Source organism: Syngnathus scovelli, chromosome 11 (genome assembly GCF_024217435.2).
Source record: "Syngnathus scovelli strain Florida chromosome 11, RoL_Ssco_1.2, whole genome shotgun sequence".
Classification (NCBI taxonomy): domain Eukaryota; kingdom Metazoa; phylum Chordata; class Actinopteri; order Syngnathiformes; family Syngnathidae; genus Syngnathus; species Syngnathus scovelli.
In genome coordinates this window covers 6,264,224-6,276,860 of record NC_090857.1, presented here as the reverse complement: position 1 = coordinate 6,276,860, position 12,637 = coordinate 6,264,224, and the positions used below count along the sequence as shown (strand labels likewise).

Below are 12,637 nucleotides of genomic sequence, written 5' to 3'. Positions count from 1 at the left end.
GATGAGTGGAATAGATCATGTGAGCTAAAAATAAATATGTATAATTGAAATATTCCTATATGTACTGTTGGATTTGGTCCACAATTATCCAACTCACTGCGTGCTCGTTTTAGTTCTTTCGTTTTTAGGACAAAAATAAGACCGAAACAAAAATTTGATTTACACGGGTTGGTTGAGTTCAATCACAGTTCCGACTTGTGATCAAGCTACATTTAACAATTTCATTAATACTCAATTTGTTTAATGTTTTCTGACAAGTTTTGTCTATTTTCCGTGCCAAGGTTTTACTCACCGCATACCACGCTTTTGTTTGTTCTTTTCAGAACATTCTCCAATAATATACTTGACCCCTTCTTCCTTGGTCATGGCTTCTCTCCCCTCTCTGCTGCCCCTGATTACTGCCATCATCTATTCTTTGCTCACCCTTGCCCTTGTCCCTTTATCTTTCAAATCTGCTGCTGTTACACCAACTCTTAAGAAACCCGGCTCAGACCCCAACATCCTCAGTAACCTTTGCCCCATCTCCAACCTGCCATTTCTCTCCCTAATTCTCATTGTTGCATCACAGATCCACACTCACAGAAACAGCCCTCATTAAAATTCACAAATGATCTCCTTATTGCCTCGTTCTCATTCTCCTTGATTTAAGCGCAGCTTTTGACGCCATTTTTCACTCCATTCTCCTTGACCGGCTAGCCTCTATTGGACTGTCAGACACACCCCTGCACTGGTTCCACTCATATCTCTCCGGCCGCTCTCAATTTATTCAATTAAAATCATTCACATCTCATCGCTCCCCCTGTACTCTGGTGTTCCCCAGGGCTCTGTCCTTGGTCCAATCTTATTTATCATTATTATATTATTTAGGATGTCAATTTAGTATAAATCAGAGTCAGTGTTGCACAATACAATGAATCAGAGAGAAAATGCAAAATTGTTTTATTTCCAGCAATATTATTAACAAATGCATAGACAAAACATGAAAATAGTGAGACAAGTGGAACTCAAAAGATATAACAAAAGATCCTTGAATGAATGGATTTAATGATTGTTTTCAGTTGCTATAATTGCTCCCTAGTCCAAGTAGATCTATGAAAAGCAAGGTTTTAGCCAAGAAAGCAAAAAGCTGCACCCACTCACTGCTCCATCCCCTTTTAAAGAAAATGTGACATGAGGGCTTCTCATTTCAGAAAAGCAACCAAAAGATTCAAATATCTTTTAAACGCATTACTAGTGTTAAAACAACACTTTTGGTTCATCCATCAATTGAGGATGCATTGAGCCCAACGACTATTATTATGGAATGTTGAGCAGTGTGCACACAATTATTAATGAGATGCCTAAAAGACTCTCTGGATGTTGCACTTATTTGCAAAAAGAAAAAAATATTTTGCCTAATTTATTTATTTTTTATGTTTACACCATAACCATTTTCAATTCTGATGTTTACAGACAGCAAAAGACACCATTTAGATTGGGGGGAGGTGATTGAACTCGACAGTAGTCCTTGTTCCAGGGGATGTGGATGTTGGTCAGCATCCGTCTCAGTATTTAATAGTCCACTGCTTGACGCTGGCATCGTGAGAAGTGGTGACCAGAGTATTTGCGTCGATCCAAGACAGGCCGCTGACATGGTGCAACTTGTGACAATCTGCAGACATACAAAAAAAAACAAAAAAAATAATGCTATTTTCATCTTTCTTTTTTTGGTTACAAACAGGAGGACCTACCTGGCAGCTTGACCCGCTTGTCTTCATCACCAATTGTCCAGATATAAACCATCATGTCCATCCCACCAGTGGCAAAGTGCTCATTATCAGGTGCCCAGGCTAAGCTAACTGGTTTTGCATGGTGTCCATAAAACTCATTTTTGACCTTGAACAAAATAACAGGGAGAGGGCAGGGGTTAACTTTGAAATGTGTGGATGATAATTGATTTAAAAAAAAAAAAAAAAATTACCGAGTAGCCATCTGCCACACTGAAGGCTGTGGCCACCCTCTTGTCATCTATGACTGCCAAATAGGCGCCATTATCAGAGTAACCCATATCTGTAATGGCACCTTTAACCGCGATGGTTTTTCCCTCATCCTTTAGAGTATTGCCTTGCACCGAGTACAGACGAATTGTACCATCCTGCGGAAAAGAAGAGGGAGAGTAAAGGTGAGTCCTCCTTTACCAGGAGCAATTAAGACATGACAGGAAGCTGTTCACATGCAGTGCTTTTGCTTCCCGGACACATACACCAAAGCCCATTTGTGCAACCAAGCAGCTCAGAACAGCCATTAGCTAAACCACCAGCTGTCTTGTTTCGTCACTTCAGGCTGGATAAATGAACCGCTCTGGCGAGTCTGCTATTTGTGACCGGCAATTCTTAGATGTTCACTTACTGTCCCCCCTACAGCGGCAGTGTTCCCCGCTGGATTGAGAACTCCAACTTCGGGTTCGTAGTCAAGGTTTTCCAGTGTGAAGACATTTCGCTTGTCCTTCTGTAAGACTACCTGGAAAAAGCAACAAAGTTTAATGCATTTGTTCATTTCGAGTCTAACATTAAATTCTAATGTACAGACTTGAATTAAAATGGTGTATTTAGAATCCGTAATTAAGCTCAAGCAGAGAGATTACCTGGCCGATGCACACAACCAGTGTTAGGCCCCCGGCAGCTGCTGAGATGCTTTTTGGCTGGGAATCCATTTTCACCACAGCAGATGCACTGAAAATACATACCGCTGCTTATTTATACTATTCAAACAAACAATTTATAATCATTATAGACTCCTTAACTACTTTTAACACCCCAGTCTAGCAGTCATGAAATATGTCTAATGCAATAAACCCAGTGAAAGGATTAAAAAAAAAACAGTGACTGCATCTGCTAACAATGTAAAATTGCTTACAGATGCACAAGCAATGAATGCTTATTTGATAAACGTGCCTACCTGTAATCTTTTTTGTTGATGCTGGTGTAGCGCGCCGTGTCATCCATGCTGCACGTCACCACTTCATCAGCAACATTGACAACCATTTTGCTCACCTGGTTGCTATGGCCCTTTCCTGAGAAACAATCATTCTCCCCAGTTTCTGCATCCCAGTAATGTGAGTCGAAGTTAAGTGAAAATGATAGCAGAAATGTTACTGGGAGGAAATAAACAGTTCGTTTGTTGTGTTTTGTGGCACTAATGCCAAAATTTAATTTAAAATCACATGCATCATGTGTATTGTGACATCTATTTTTCCACTTTTTATTCAAATTTAGTGCCATGACATTTTAAATTTTCACCAAAAGTGAATGCATCTAAGCTGTGGAAATGTGCATTTGGTTGAGAAGGATATTGATGTGCCCATCATGACTTCCTGTGTAGATGTACGGTCGTCCATCACTTCTGTGAATCGTCACACACTGGATGGACTTAGTGTGGCCCTGTAGGAAGAACACGTGGATCAGCCATATGGAGAAATAGCACTCCATATTAGTTTGAGCTCATAAGAGCAAAACAATAAACTGGCCAGATGGCGGCTCATGTCTCAAAAAATAAATAAAATCATAAATTAGGTCGCTCATATGTCAAGGAACCAATGTGAATCACAAAAAGTTTAAATTCTATTGGGCTGACCTTGATGGTACGTATAGGTCGGTCAGGATTGTTCTTGTCCAAGTAGTTAATGTAGCCTGACAGGGAGATGCTGAGGAGATGCTCGTTCTGCCACAGACAGCCCAGCTGCTGATCCGCTACCTCAGATCCCATGTTGAAGGTGGTGACCGCCGTACCGGCGCCGACATCCCAGAGCTTGACAGTCTTGTCCCCCGAGGCAGAAATCAGCTGGGAGCTGTCTGGGCTCCAACTTATCTAAGACACAAAAGGGGACAGGGGGGGTTGGTTTTCAACATACGGTAGCTCATCAAACATACCTAGCATACATAACTAATACAGTAATCAAAAGTTAAAACGGGCATCCTAAAAGTGAAAAGGTGTCAAACTTACAGCATATATTCCTCCTTTATGAGCCCTTTCTCCTCCCAGGCCACGGACATGCTCACCAGTAGCTCCATCAAAGAGTAAGATCTGAGGAAAAGAAAATGGAATGAAATAAATGCTATTTGTTACTTTGAGCTAAATCTTGTATTTGAATAATACATAACACTTTTCTTCAGGTTTTGAGAATATCTCATCGCCTTATTGCCTACCTGGCCGTCGGCACTAGCTGTGGCAAAGTAACTTCCATCAGGAGCGAACCGAACACAGTTGACAAACTGGGTGTGGTCCTATCAGCGGGACACATGTCAAGCAAAACATTTCTTGTCATGTATTGATGTTGCATTTTCCAGATATATTTCAGTTTTCATAATTGACAAGATGAAAAAGATGAATTATTAGAAACAATTCTAGGTATGATTTAGTGGCAGGGGTCAATGCCACAATTAACTTCAGGTTAGAATACAAATAACCACGGAATTTTTGTTGAGAATTAAAAAAACACTTAGCAGTCATTGACTAACTTACTAGGAAATGAGAAATCAATACAAGTACCTTAAGAGAAACAAAAAGATCTTTACTCACACGTATTGCGAACTTGAATTTGAAGGGAGGCCCCTCGGAAAAAGAAGCAGAGGTATCATCGCTGCCAGTGATCATTCGATAGGGACGTTTCTGCCGAATGTCTACGGTGTTGATTAATTTGGAGTGGCCAGAAACACTTCCTACTGAAGAACCAGTGTCCCACAGAAACACAGACCCGAACCTTTAGAAAGAATGCAAACACAGGTTTGGTTTGTGTAAATCCGTTATTTCGAAATTGTGCTGCCAAGACCAACTGCCTGAAATACAAAGTGTAAAGCAAGAAAAAAAACAGCCTGCACGAGATGGTGGTTAAAGATACACTTCACCAGTTCATCTAAAAAGGAAGGACAGATGCTTACTTCTCTCGTCCGTCCCCAACAACAGCAAGCCTCTTGCTGTCCTCTGTCCATGCGATGTCCTTCACCTTGCCCGATAAAGGGGTGTATTCGTACTTGAGAAGGTGCTCCTTCTGCGTGGTGTCCCAGATACGGATCTTTCCTGATATATCTAACACAAATATTATAATTTATAGTGAGTTTATTGTGGTAATGCATTAAAATGGTCACTGAGTGCAGTATTTCAAACAGACTTGTTACCTCCAGATGCGATGTAGAACCCACTGGGGGCGTACTTAGCAACAGAAACGGAATGGGCGTGTTCTGTGTAAATGTCTGCTATGGCTGGGTTCTTCAAAAGAAAAACAAAACAAGATATCAATTAGTTTGTAGCTACCTGTTGATTGTTTTTGTTTGTTTGTTTTCCTTGCATTGCAATGGCATCTAATGTAATGCCCATTTTAGATGTAAGGTAAAATGGTAGGAGACTTTTTATGATGATTCGCTTAAAAGGTCAGAGAGTGGATTAATACATACTGAAATTCTAGATTTCCTGACATGACAAGCAGGTTACACAAAAGCATGGTATACATCAACGACAACATTTATCAAAACAAATGTGTAATTTTAAATACTTACATGAATGTTCCGGATGATGACACACTTCCCGTTGGTATAGAGGAAATTGTTGCCTTTGGGATCACCACTAATCACTTTGGCAACTCCCCTTTCCATCTGCGGCAGACTGGCAAAAACTTTTGCTGAAAGTAGACATGACAAGGGAGACATTGCTTGATGATAATAATAATAATAATAATAATAATATAATAATAATAACAGTAATAATAATAGTAGTAGTTGTGTCATCATCATCATTATTGTTTGTGTGAGACTTTTGATTATTGGTGCGACTTTTTTTGAATGAAAATGGGTGCCTCGGCTCATTAAAGGATGGTGAAACTGATTTTGAACAGTGTTCAAGCATGCTTGAGGGGGAAAAAAAAGAAAAAAAAATCCGGCACGAGTTGGTTTCGGCATGCCAAATATTGCAGTCATGTAGATGTGTTCGTTTTCACCAGTTTAAGAAACCAGAAGCAATGCATTTAATCTGCACGACAGCTTCCGCAACTGTATTTTGCTTAGGGGTTGTCGTTTCTTTTAAATTTATTTTCGTTGTCATTTTTAAATAGTTAAATTATTAACCACCCCATAGATAAGGTTTCCCGGAGGAGGGATTGTGTTCCAGCCTGTTAAGGCATGTCATAACAATGAGTGAGCACAATAACAGTATGCCGTGCCACTACGCGAGCTAAATGACAGAAGTTTGAAGACGCCAAACTACTCTAACTGGATCAATTAATCATGATAATAATCACACACACACAGACGCCCACAAGAGTGTTGCATGTGTCAGGATCATGAGGGAGGATGTGTCAAAATCATCAATTCGTCTGCGGGTGAGGCTAGCTAGTTAGCTTCGTGCTAACCGAATGACTGGCTTGAGCGAAACCAGACAAATGAAGACCTTAGTTAGATTTCTTTTTCACCCTGGCAACTCAACATGCATACTCACTCAGTTCGTACGACATAGTTGCTGTTGATCACTTGCTTTTCTTAATATCAATGAATTAGAGAAGCCAGCAGGCTGAGCACTCCCTGAACCCACAAACCAGGAAGCAGGTAGCGCCCTCACGTCGCTTGCCTTTGACCATATATGGTAAACTCACATACCACGCTGTCACTGTCATCCACTGAACACGCACTGTTCGTGAAATAATTTGTCCCCGAATTTGACTTCACAGGCTCTGGGATATGAGCCCCGCCCACATAAATAGAGAAATCAGAATCACCAATTATTTCGCCACCCAAATAAGATTTATTTTTTCAACCTGTTCAATAGAACTGTATTTTAGATTATAATTATATTGATATATTCAACTGGTGCCCTCATTGAGAAAGCGATCAGTGACGTCAATAAGAAGCTGGGAGTCCCCCAAACAGAAATCAGTGTTGCACAGTATCTTCACTTACATAGATGACCACATAATGACTGATTCAGTTTTACCCTTCCACATAGTGACTGTAGAATCATCATGTGTTCCAACAGTTAGTGTCACTGGACTGAAATAGGACTGGGAACCCCCTGACCTATTTAGGATGAGCCCATGTCTACTGATGACACTGCATGCATCTATAATATCAATAGAAAAAAAGTGCATCGAGACATTACTAAACAGGGAAATGTGAGATGTCCTAAGCAACTCTGACTGATGCATCTAGTCTCAAGATGCTTTATATACGTAGATTTCTCAAGCAGTGTTTTAAGTGTTGCAATGCTGTTTGTAAATGGGGCGTTTCCTGTCTCGCTCTGCACCTTTACCACTGGGTGGCGCTGTAAGGAGGGTTTTCTGTAATCTACGAAGAAGAGACTGTGACCATGGCGGCTGTCATGAGAAGCGGATTGGTAACATTGATCAAGGTGAGTCCAAAGATGTATATTAGCAGATTTATTTCATATCAGTACACCCGAAGTATAAGACATACTGTCGAAAGTGTATATTGTTTTATTAATGATCACCATAGTTTATTGCCGGTGTCCCATACGGGTTTGCGCTAACCTTTTTCCTGTTACTAGCAACACACCTGCTTTAGCAACTCTGTTGTGGCTTCCTTGCTCCTTAGCTGATTTATCGAATTTTGACAGTCCATCCACATCTCAACTGTATTTATAAAACAATTAAAATCAACCACCGCTGCACACAAAGTGCTGTACGGAAAGCAAAAATAACTCGTACAACAAACTGCTCGTCACATACAATGACACTAATAGGTCTATTGTCAGTTTTTTTCTAGGGTCTAACTATACTACCAAATGTGATTTATCCAAATGATTTAATTACAATAAAATAAATAAGCAATGAAAATTCCTCATTCACTTGTCATATTTAATATGCATGTATTTTTGATGCTCTCAGCTACATTCCTACTAACCTTGGTATTTATTATCATATCATCCAATCTTCACTGTGTCCTTTTTTTCTATCTTCAGGGTCTGAGCGGCCCTCAGTGGCCGCAGCTCGCCTGTCGACCCTTGAGCATATCTGCTAGCTTACGTTCCGAAGCGCCGCTGGCTCGTGCCGATGCAACCTTTAAGGTCACAATGGTTCCAGGAGATGGTGTTGGACCTGAGCTGATGTCTGCAGTCAAGGATGTGTTCAAAGTATTTTCCCCAATGACTCGAATCAGTTGATAAGAATTGTATCCTCTACCACGTGCTTTGCTAACACTTTTCTTCCATTTGCTCCACCACAGGCAGGAGATGTCCCTGTGGAATTTGAGGAGTTCCATTTGAGTGAAGTACAAAACATGGCTAGCGAGGAGAAACTGGACCAAGTGTTGACCTCTATGAAGAGCAACAGAGTAGCAATTAAAGGTATTACTCATTGATTAGTCTTAAGTGAGATTTGGTTATGAAGGAAGACAAAAGGATCTTGCATGTTTTTCAGGAAAGATCCACACACCCATGGAATTCAAAGGGGAGTTGGCCTCATATGAAATGAGACTGAGGTTAGACAATATTTTCTTGGTGTTATTATGATTCATTTTTTTGAATGGGGGAGAAAAAAAGCCACCGCCGTGTTCTTTCATCAGACGCAAACTGGACCTGTTTGCCAACGTGGTTCACGTGAATAGCTTGCCGGGCTACACCACGCGCCACAACAATTTGGACCTCGTGATCATCCGAGAACAGACAGAAGGAGAGTACAGCTCCTTGGAGCATGAGGTAAACATGAGTCAAATCACATATAATTTGTGAAACTTGTAATGTCAGATGTTGTGTATCGAAATGGTAGCCCCAAATCACTACCCAAGAAATACTTCTGTGGTAATAAAATGTTGATGAGCCCTGATGTAGTTGTTGATGAGAAATTTTCTTGCTTTGCAGAGTGTAACCGGTGTGATTGAATGTCTGAAAATCATCACCAGAGAGAAGTCGAGGCGCATCGCCAAGTTTGCTTTTGATTATGCCACCAAGAAGGGGCGAAACAAAGTTACGGCTGTTCACAAGGCCAATATCATGTGAGAAAATATCAAATATTGTTTCGACTCCTTACCCTTGCCCTAATTTCTGTGTCCAATTACAGGAAATTAGCTGATGGCCTTTTTCTGCAGAGCTGTGCCGAAGTGGCAGAGCTGTACCCCAAAATCAAATATGACACCATAATCATCGATAACTGCTGCATGCAGGTAATTATACATTTGATTTTTATTTTCAATTTAATAATGATTTGATTGTGTTTACACTGTTTAAATTCCTGAATGCTTGATATCTATGACATTCACACCAAGCAACTGTCTAACAATATAACATCTATCAAACTATGGTATTTGTCAATATGTATTTGACAACCTAGATTTATGTATATTTCATCTAAAAGTTTGAGTTTTTATTAACTTTAACCTTTTCTGTAGAAGTGTTATGTCTTACATTACATTTCTTAGCTAAGGATCATCAATTCAAAATTAAAGTCAGTTGAATCTTCATCAGCCACTAATGTTTTTGTTCTTTCACTTTGCTCACCTACTTTTTGTTGTTGCTTTGTTTCCCCTGCTGCAGCTGGTCCAGAACCCATACCAGTTTGATGTGCTGGTAATGCCCAATTTGTATGGAAACATAATTGATAACCTGGCAGCGGGACTGGTGGGAGGGGCGGGTGTCGTTCCGGGCGAAAGCTACAGTGCAGAATATGCAGTCTTTGAAACGGTAGGAATCTTTCCCTTTCTGATTTGCTTAACATTTTGTGGCTGGTTGATCCCTTGTCGTATGTATTGACAGTTTATCCCTGTGTGACAGACACCCTAAAGCCTTTTTTTTTTTTTTAATCATCATCCGTGTTCTCTTGTAGGGTGCGCGCCATCCCTTTGCACAAGCAGTAGGCAGGAACATCGCCAACCCCACAGCCATGCTGCTGAGTTCTGCCAACATGCTCCATCACCTCAAGTAAGTGAACTTCGACAATCATAAGTAACGTTTCCCACATCTCAATATAACACGTGTCATTGTTTCACAAAAATATTCAGTGCTGTAAAGAGATATTTTCCCCCTGTCTTGAATAAAGACTTTTGTCATTCTTGAATGCTTCATATGATCAAACCAGTTTTATTATCCTAAGACAATGTACTTTAAGTAAATGCAATATGCCAACTTGTCTGGCCCCACGTATGTGAGAAAGTAATCACCCCATGTACTTGTTGTGCCGCCATCCTTCACAGCAATAGCTGAAATCAAGGACTTGTGATAACTGCTGATGAATCTTTCGCATAACATTGAAGGAATTTTGGCTCACATTTTTGCAGAATTTTTGTTATAGTGGAGCATTTTCAAGCACAAATTTAACGTCATACCACAGCACCTCAATTGACTTTGACTCTCTGCCGCTCAAAAACCTGAATTTGTTTTTTTGAAGCCATTCAGAGTTGAGTCATAGCCCAATAGCACTTGAGAACACACAAACTGAGGGCAGCACAGCAAAGCAGCCAAAAACTCCTCAGAATATTCCTGCAAATATATATATTTTTTGATAGGTACTGTTTTTTGTTTTTGCGTAGCAATATTGTCATCTTGTCATTGTTACCACACGTTTGTGTTGCAGTCTGGATTATCATTCCCAAATGGTGTCAGATGCTGTCAAAAGGGTCATCAAACAGGGCAAGGTGAGTGTGCATGAGCTTATATCCTGTCTCTTGAAGTGCCCACCACTCCCCACATCCTCCGAATGTGGCAACACAATGCATGATCGCAACATAACACTAACATACACTGGTTGTGAAAATGTCAGTTCAGCCGACACCAATGCTTCTGGATGGCTATGTGGCCTTGTGTTCAACATTCTTACTGTGTGTCACCCACAACGTTCTGATAACTGGGAATATCTTGCATTTCTTTTGTTCAACCTTTTGGACTTGGTCTCTTTCTCTTCTTGAGATGGCTCATAAGTGGCCTGTGCCACAACATTTCTAACATTCACTAATGGCCCAGCTTTTGTTCGCCAGATGGCATCTTGGAAACATTCGGACTTTCAGATCTTGTCGCTTGTCTTAAGGAGTTGGCAGAAGGTGTGTGTGTTTGGCACGGAATGGCAATGAAAGCCTCACAGAGCTAATCAGAGCTACTAACTGCAGGAACCCAACGCAACAGCGTCACCTTCCCCTTGCCTTATACCCACACACTCCTTAAACCTCTCTGTATGTGTGTGTCTGCATGTCCCAGGTACGGACACGAGACCTCGGCGGTTACTGTACAACAGGCGACTTTGTGCGTGCTGTTGTGGAAAACCTGCGATACCGACCTATTTAGATGTGTTCTCCCATACACACACACGTCTTCATGATGATCTTTTCTATGGACACTCGGACATTGACATGTCATGAAATGGTTATTTAGTATTTGTCACCTTGACGAAATGGCACTTGGAAAGATTTTCTACCACTGGGTTTATCAATCCTGTTAATGGGTTACTACAACCCAACAATGGTCATGGGGCCGCTGCTCAACAAGGTATACACTAACCGTGTCATTTGCGAAGCTGTACCGGCACTCTCCACAAATGCCGTTTAATGCTTCGCCCCGAACCCAGAATATTCTAAATCAGTTTATACTCTTTATCTTTGGCTGCTCTTACTTGAAGCTTTTTTTTTTTTTTTTTTTGCCACAACACTGTCAGAGAATGTTCATGTTTATTTCTGCAATTTAGCTAAAAGTTTTTTACCTGTACAATTTGGTCAAACAAATAAAGACAACTAAAGACACACACTCTTTTAAGTTGTTCTGCTCTTATTTGTTTTCTAAGCATGTTAAGAGTTCAAATCACCAGTGGAGCAGAGCAGACCAGACCATCTCCACATATATTTGTAGAACTGTATTGTTTCTTTCTCTGCTGAAATTTGAATGATTTCCACTTTAAGGAGCAGTTTGTCAATGCCAATTTTAATGATTATAATGCTAGATTTTAATACATTTCTGAACAGTACATACACTCACAAGCCACATCACTCAGATTGCCACCATAGACTTGATCACAATAGTTGATGCTGTTGTACATAGACTTTCTATTGAGTGTATATTGCAAGCTCTATCTGCTGTGGTGTTGTTTTGAAATGCACTCAAGCATGCTGGCTTTAATACCGCTTGTAGACATGTGCTGCTGCAGCTGTGCATACATGAAGTAACACACTGTTCTTATGCTTGCAACAGGTGCGCACTGGAGACCTGGGTGGTTATGCCACGAGTGACGAGTTCACCCGAGCTGTCATCGCTAACCTGGCTGCCTAATCGCATAATCATTTGCAACTCTCAGCTGCAAAGGCAGACACGGGCATACTCCTTTGCTTCCTGCGGACCTAGTTTCTCCACTGGTCCTGCTCACACTTAAAACCATGATAAGACACCAAAACGCACAACTGTAATATCTAAAAAGTCTTGATTTTTATTTTGAGTATGATATATATTTAGGCTTTACTTGCAGTAATTCCTACTTGAATGTCCCAAGTGTGGACAGCAGTAAATGTCTTACGATTTCAGATTATTTATTACATCAACTAATGAAGGTATAGTGCCTCTATTTATAGTGAGATATGAATAATAAAATGGGTGCGACATGACAAATTGTCTCAAAATCCTTTTTTTATTAATTGTTAGAAGAAACACACCCCTTTACAGTAGCCGATTCCCAAAGCTTGCCCGT

At 40.5% G+C, this 12,637-nt stretch overlaps 2 protein-coding genes across 3 annotated transcripts; one reads left to right on the top strand and one right to left on the bottom strand.

The window, feature by feature from the left end:
* Positions 1-922: 922 nt before the first annotated feature.
* wdr1 (WD repeat domain 1) lies at positions 923-6,628 on the bottom strand. Its single transcript, XM_049732716.1, has 15 exons — positions 6,466-6,628; positions 5,532-5,653; positions 5,154-5,244; positions 4,917-5,064; positions 4,558-4,738; positions 4,185-4,262; positions 3,982-4,062; positions 3,613-3,846; positions 3,327-3,419; positions 2,938-3,089; positions 2,624-2,711; positions 2,389-2,499; positions 1,961-2,134; positions 1,731-1,875; positions 923-1,651 (listed from the first exon to the last, which is right to left on the bottom strand). Exons 1-15 carry the CDS (start codon positions 6,479-6,481, stop codon positions 1,545-1,547), a joined length of 1,821 nt encoding a protein of 606 aa, XP_049588673.1. The 5' UTR covers positions 6,482-6,628; the 3' UTR covers positions 923-1,544.
* Positions 6,629-7,228: 600 nt separating this feature from the next.
* On the top strand, positions 7,229-12,558 carry idh3b (isocitrate dehydrogenase (NAD(+)) 3 non-catalytic subunit beta). Of its 2 annotated transcripts, none has more exons than XM_049732718.1 (11): positions 7,229-7,371; positions 7,942-8,112; positions 8,205-8,325; positions 8,399-8,459; positions 8,544-8,676; positions 8,839-8,972; positions 9,038-9,140; positions 9,511-9,657; positions 9,800-9,894; positions 10,547-10,607; positions 12,148-12,558. In XM_049732718.1, the coding sequence occupies exons 1-11, from the start codon at positions 7,330-7,332 to the stop codon at positions 12,223-12,225; spliced, it is 1,146 nt and encodes a 381-aa protein (XP_049588675.1). In that variant the 5' UTR covers positions 7,229-7,329; the 3' UTR covers positions 12,226-12,558. The 2 variants fall into 2 exon arrangements, with proteins under 2 accessions (XP_049588675.1, XP_049588674.1); XM_049732717.1 differs by lacking the exon at positions 12,148-12,558 and adding an exon at positions 11,164-11,711.
* The last annotated feature ends 79 nt before the right edge of the window (positions 12,559-12,637 follow it).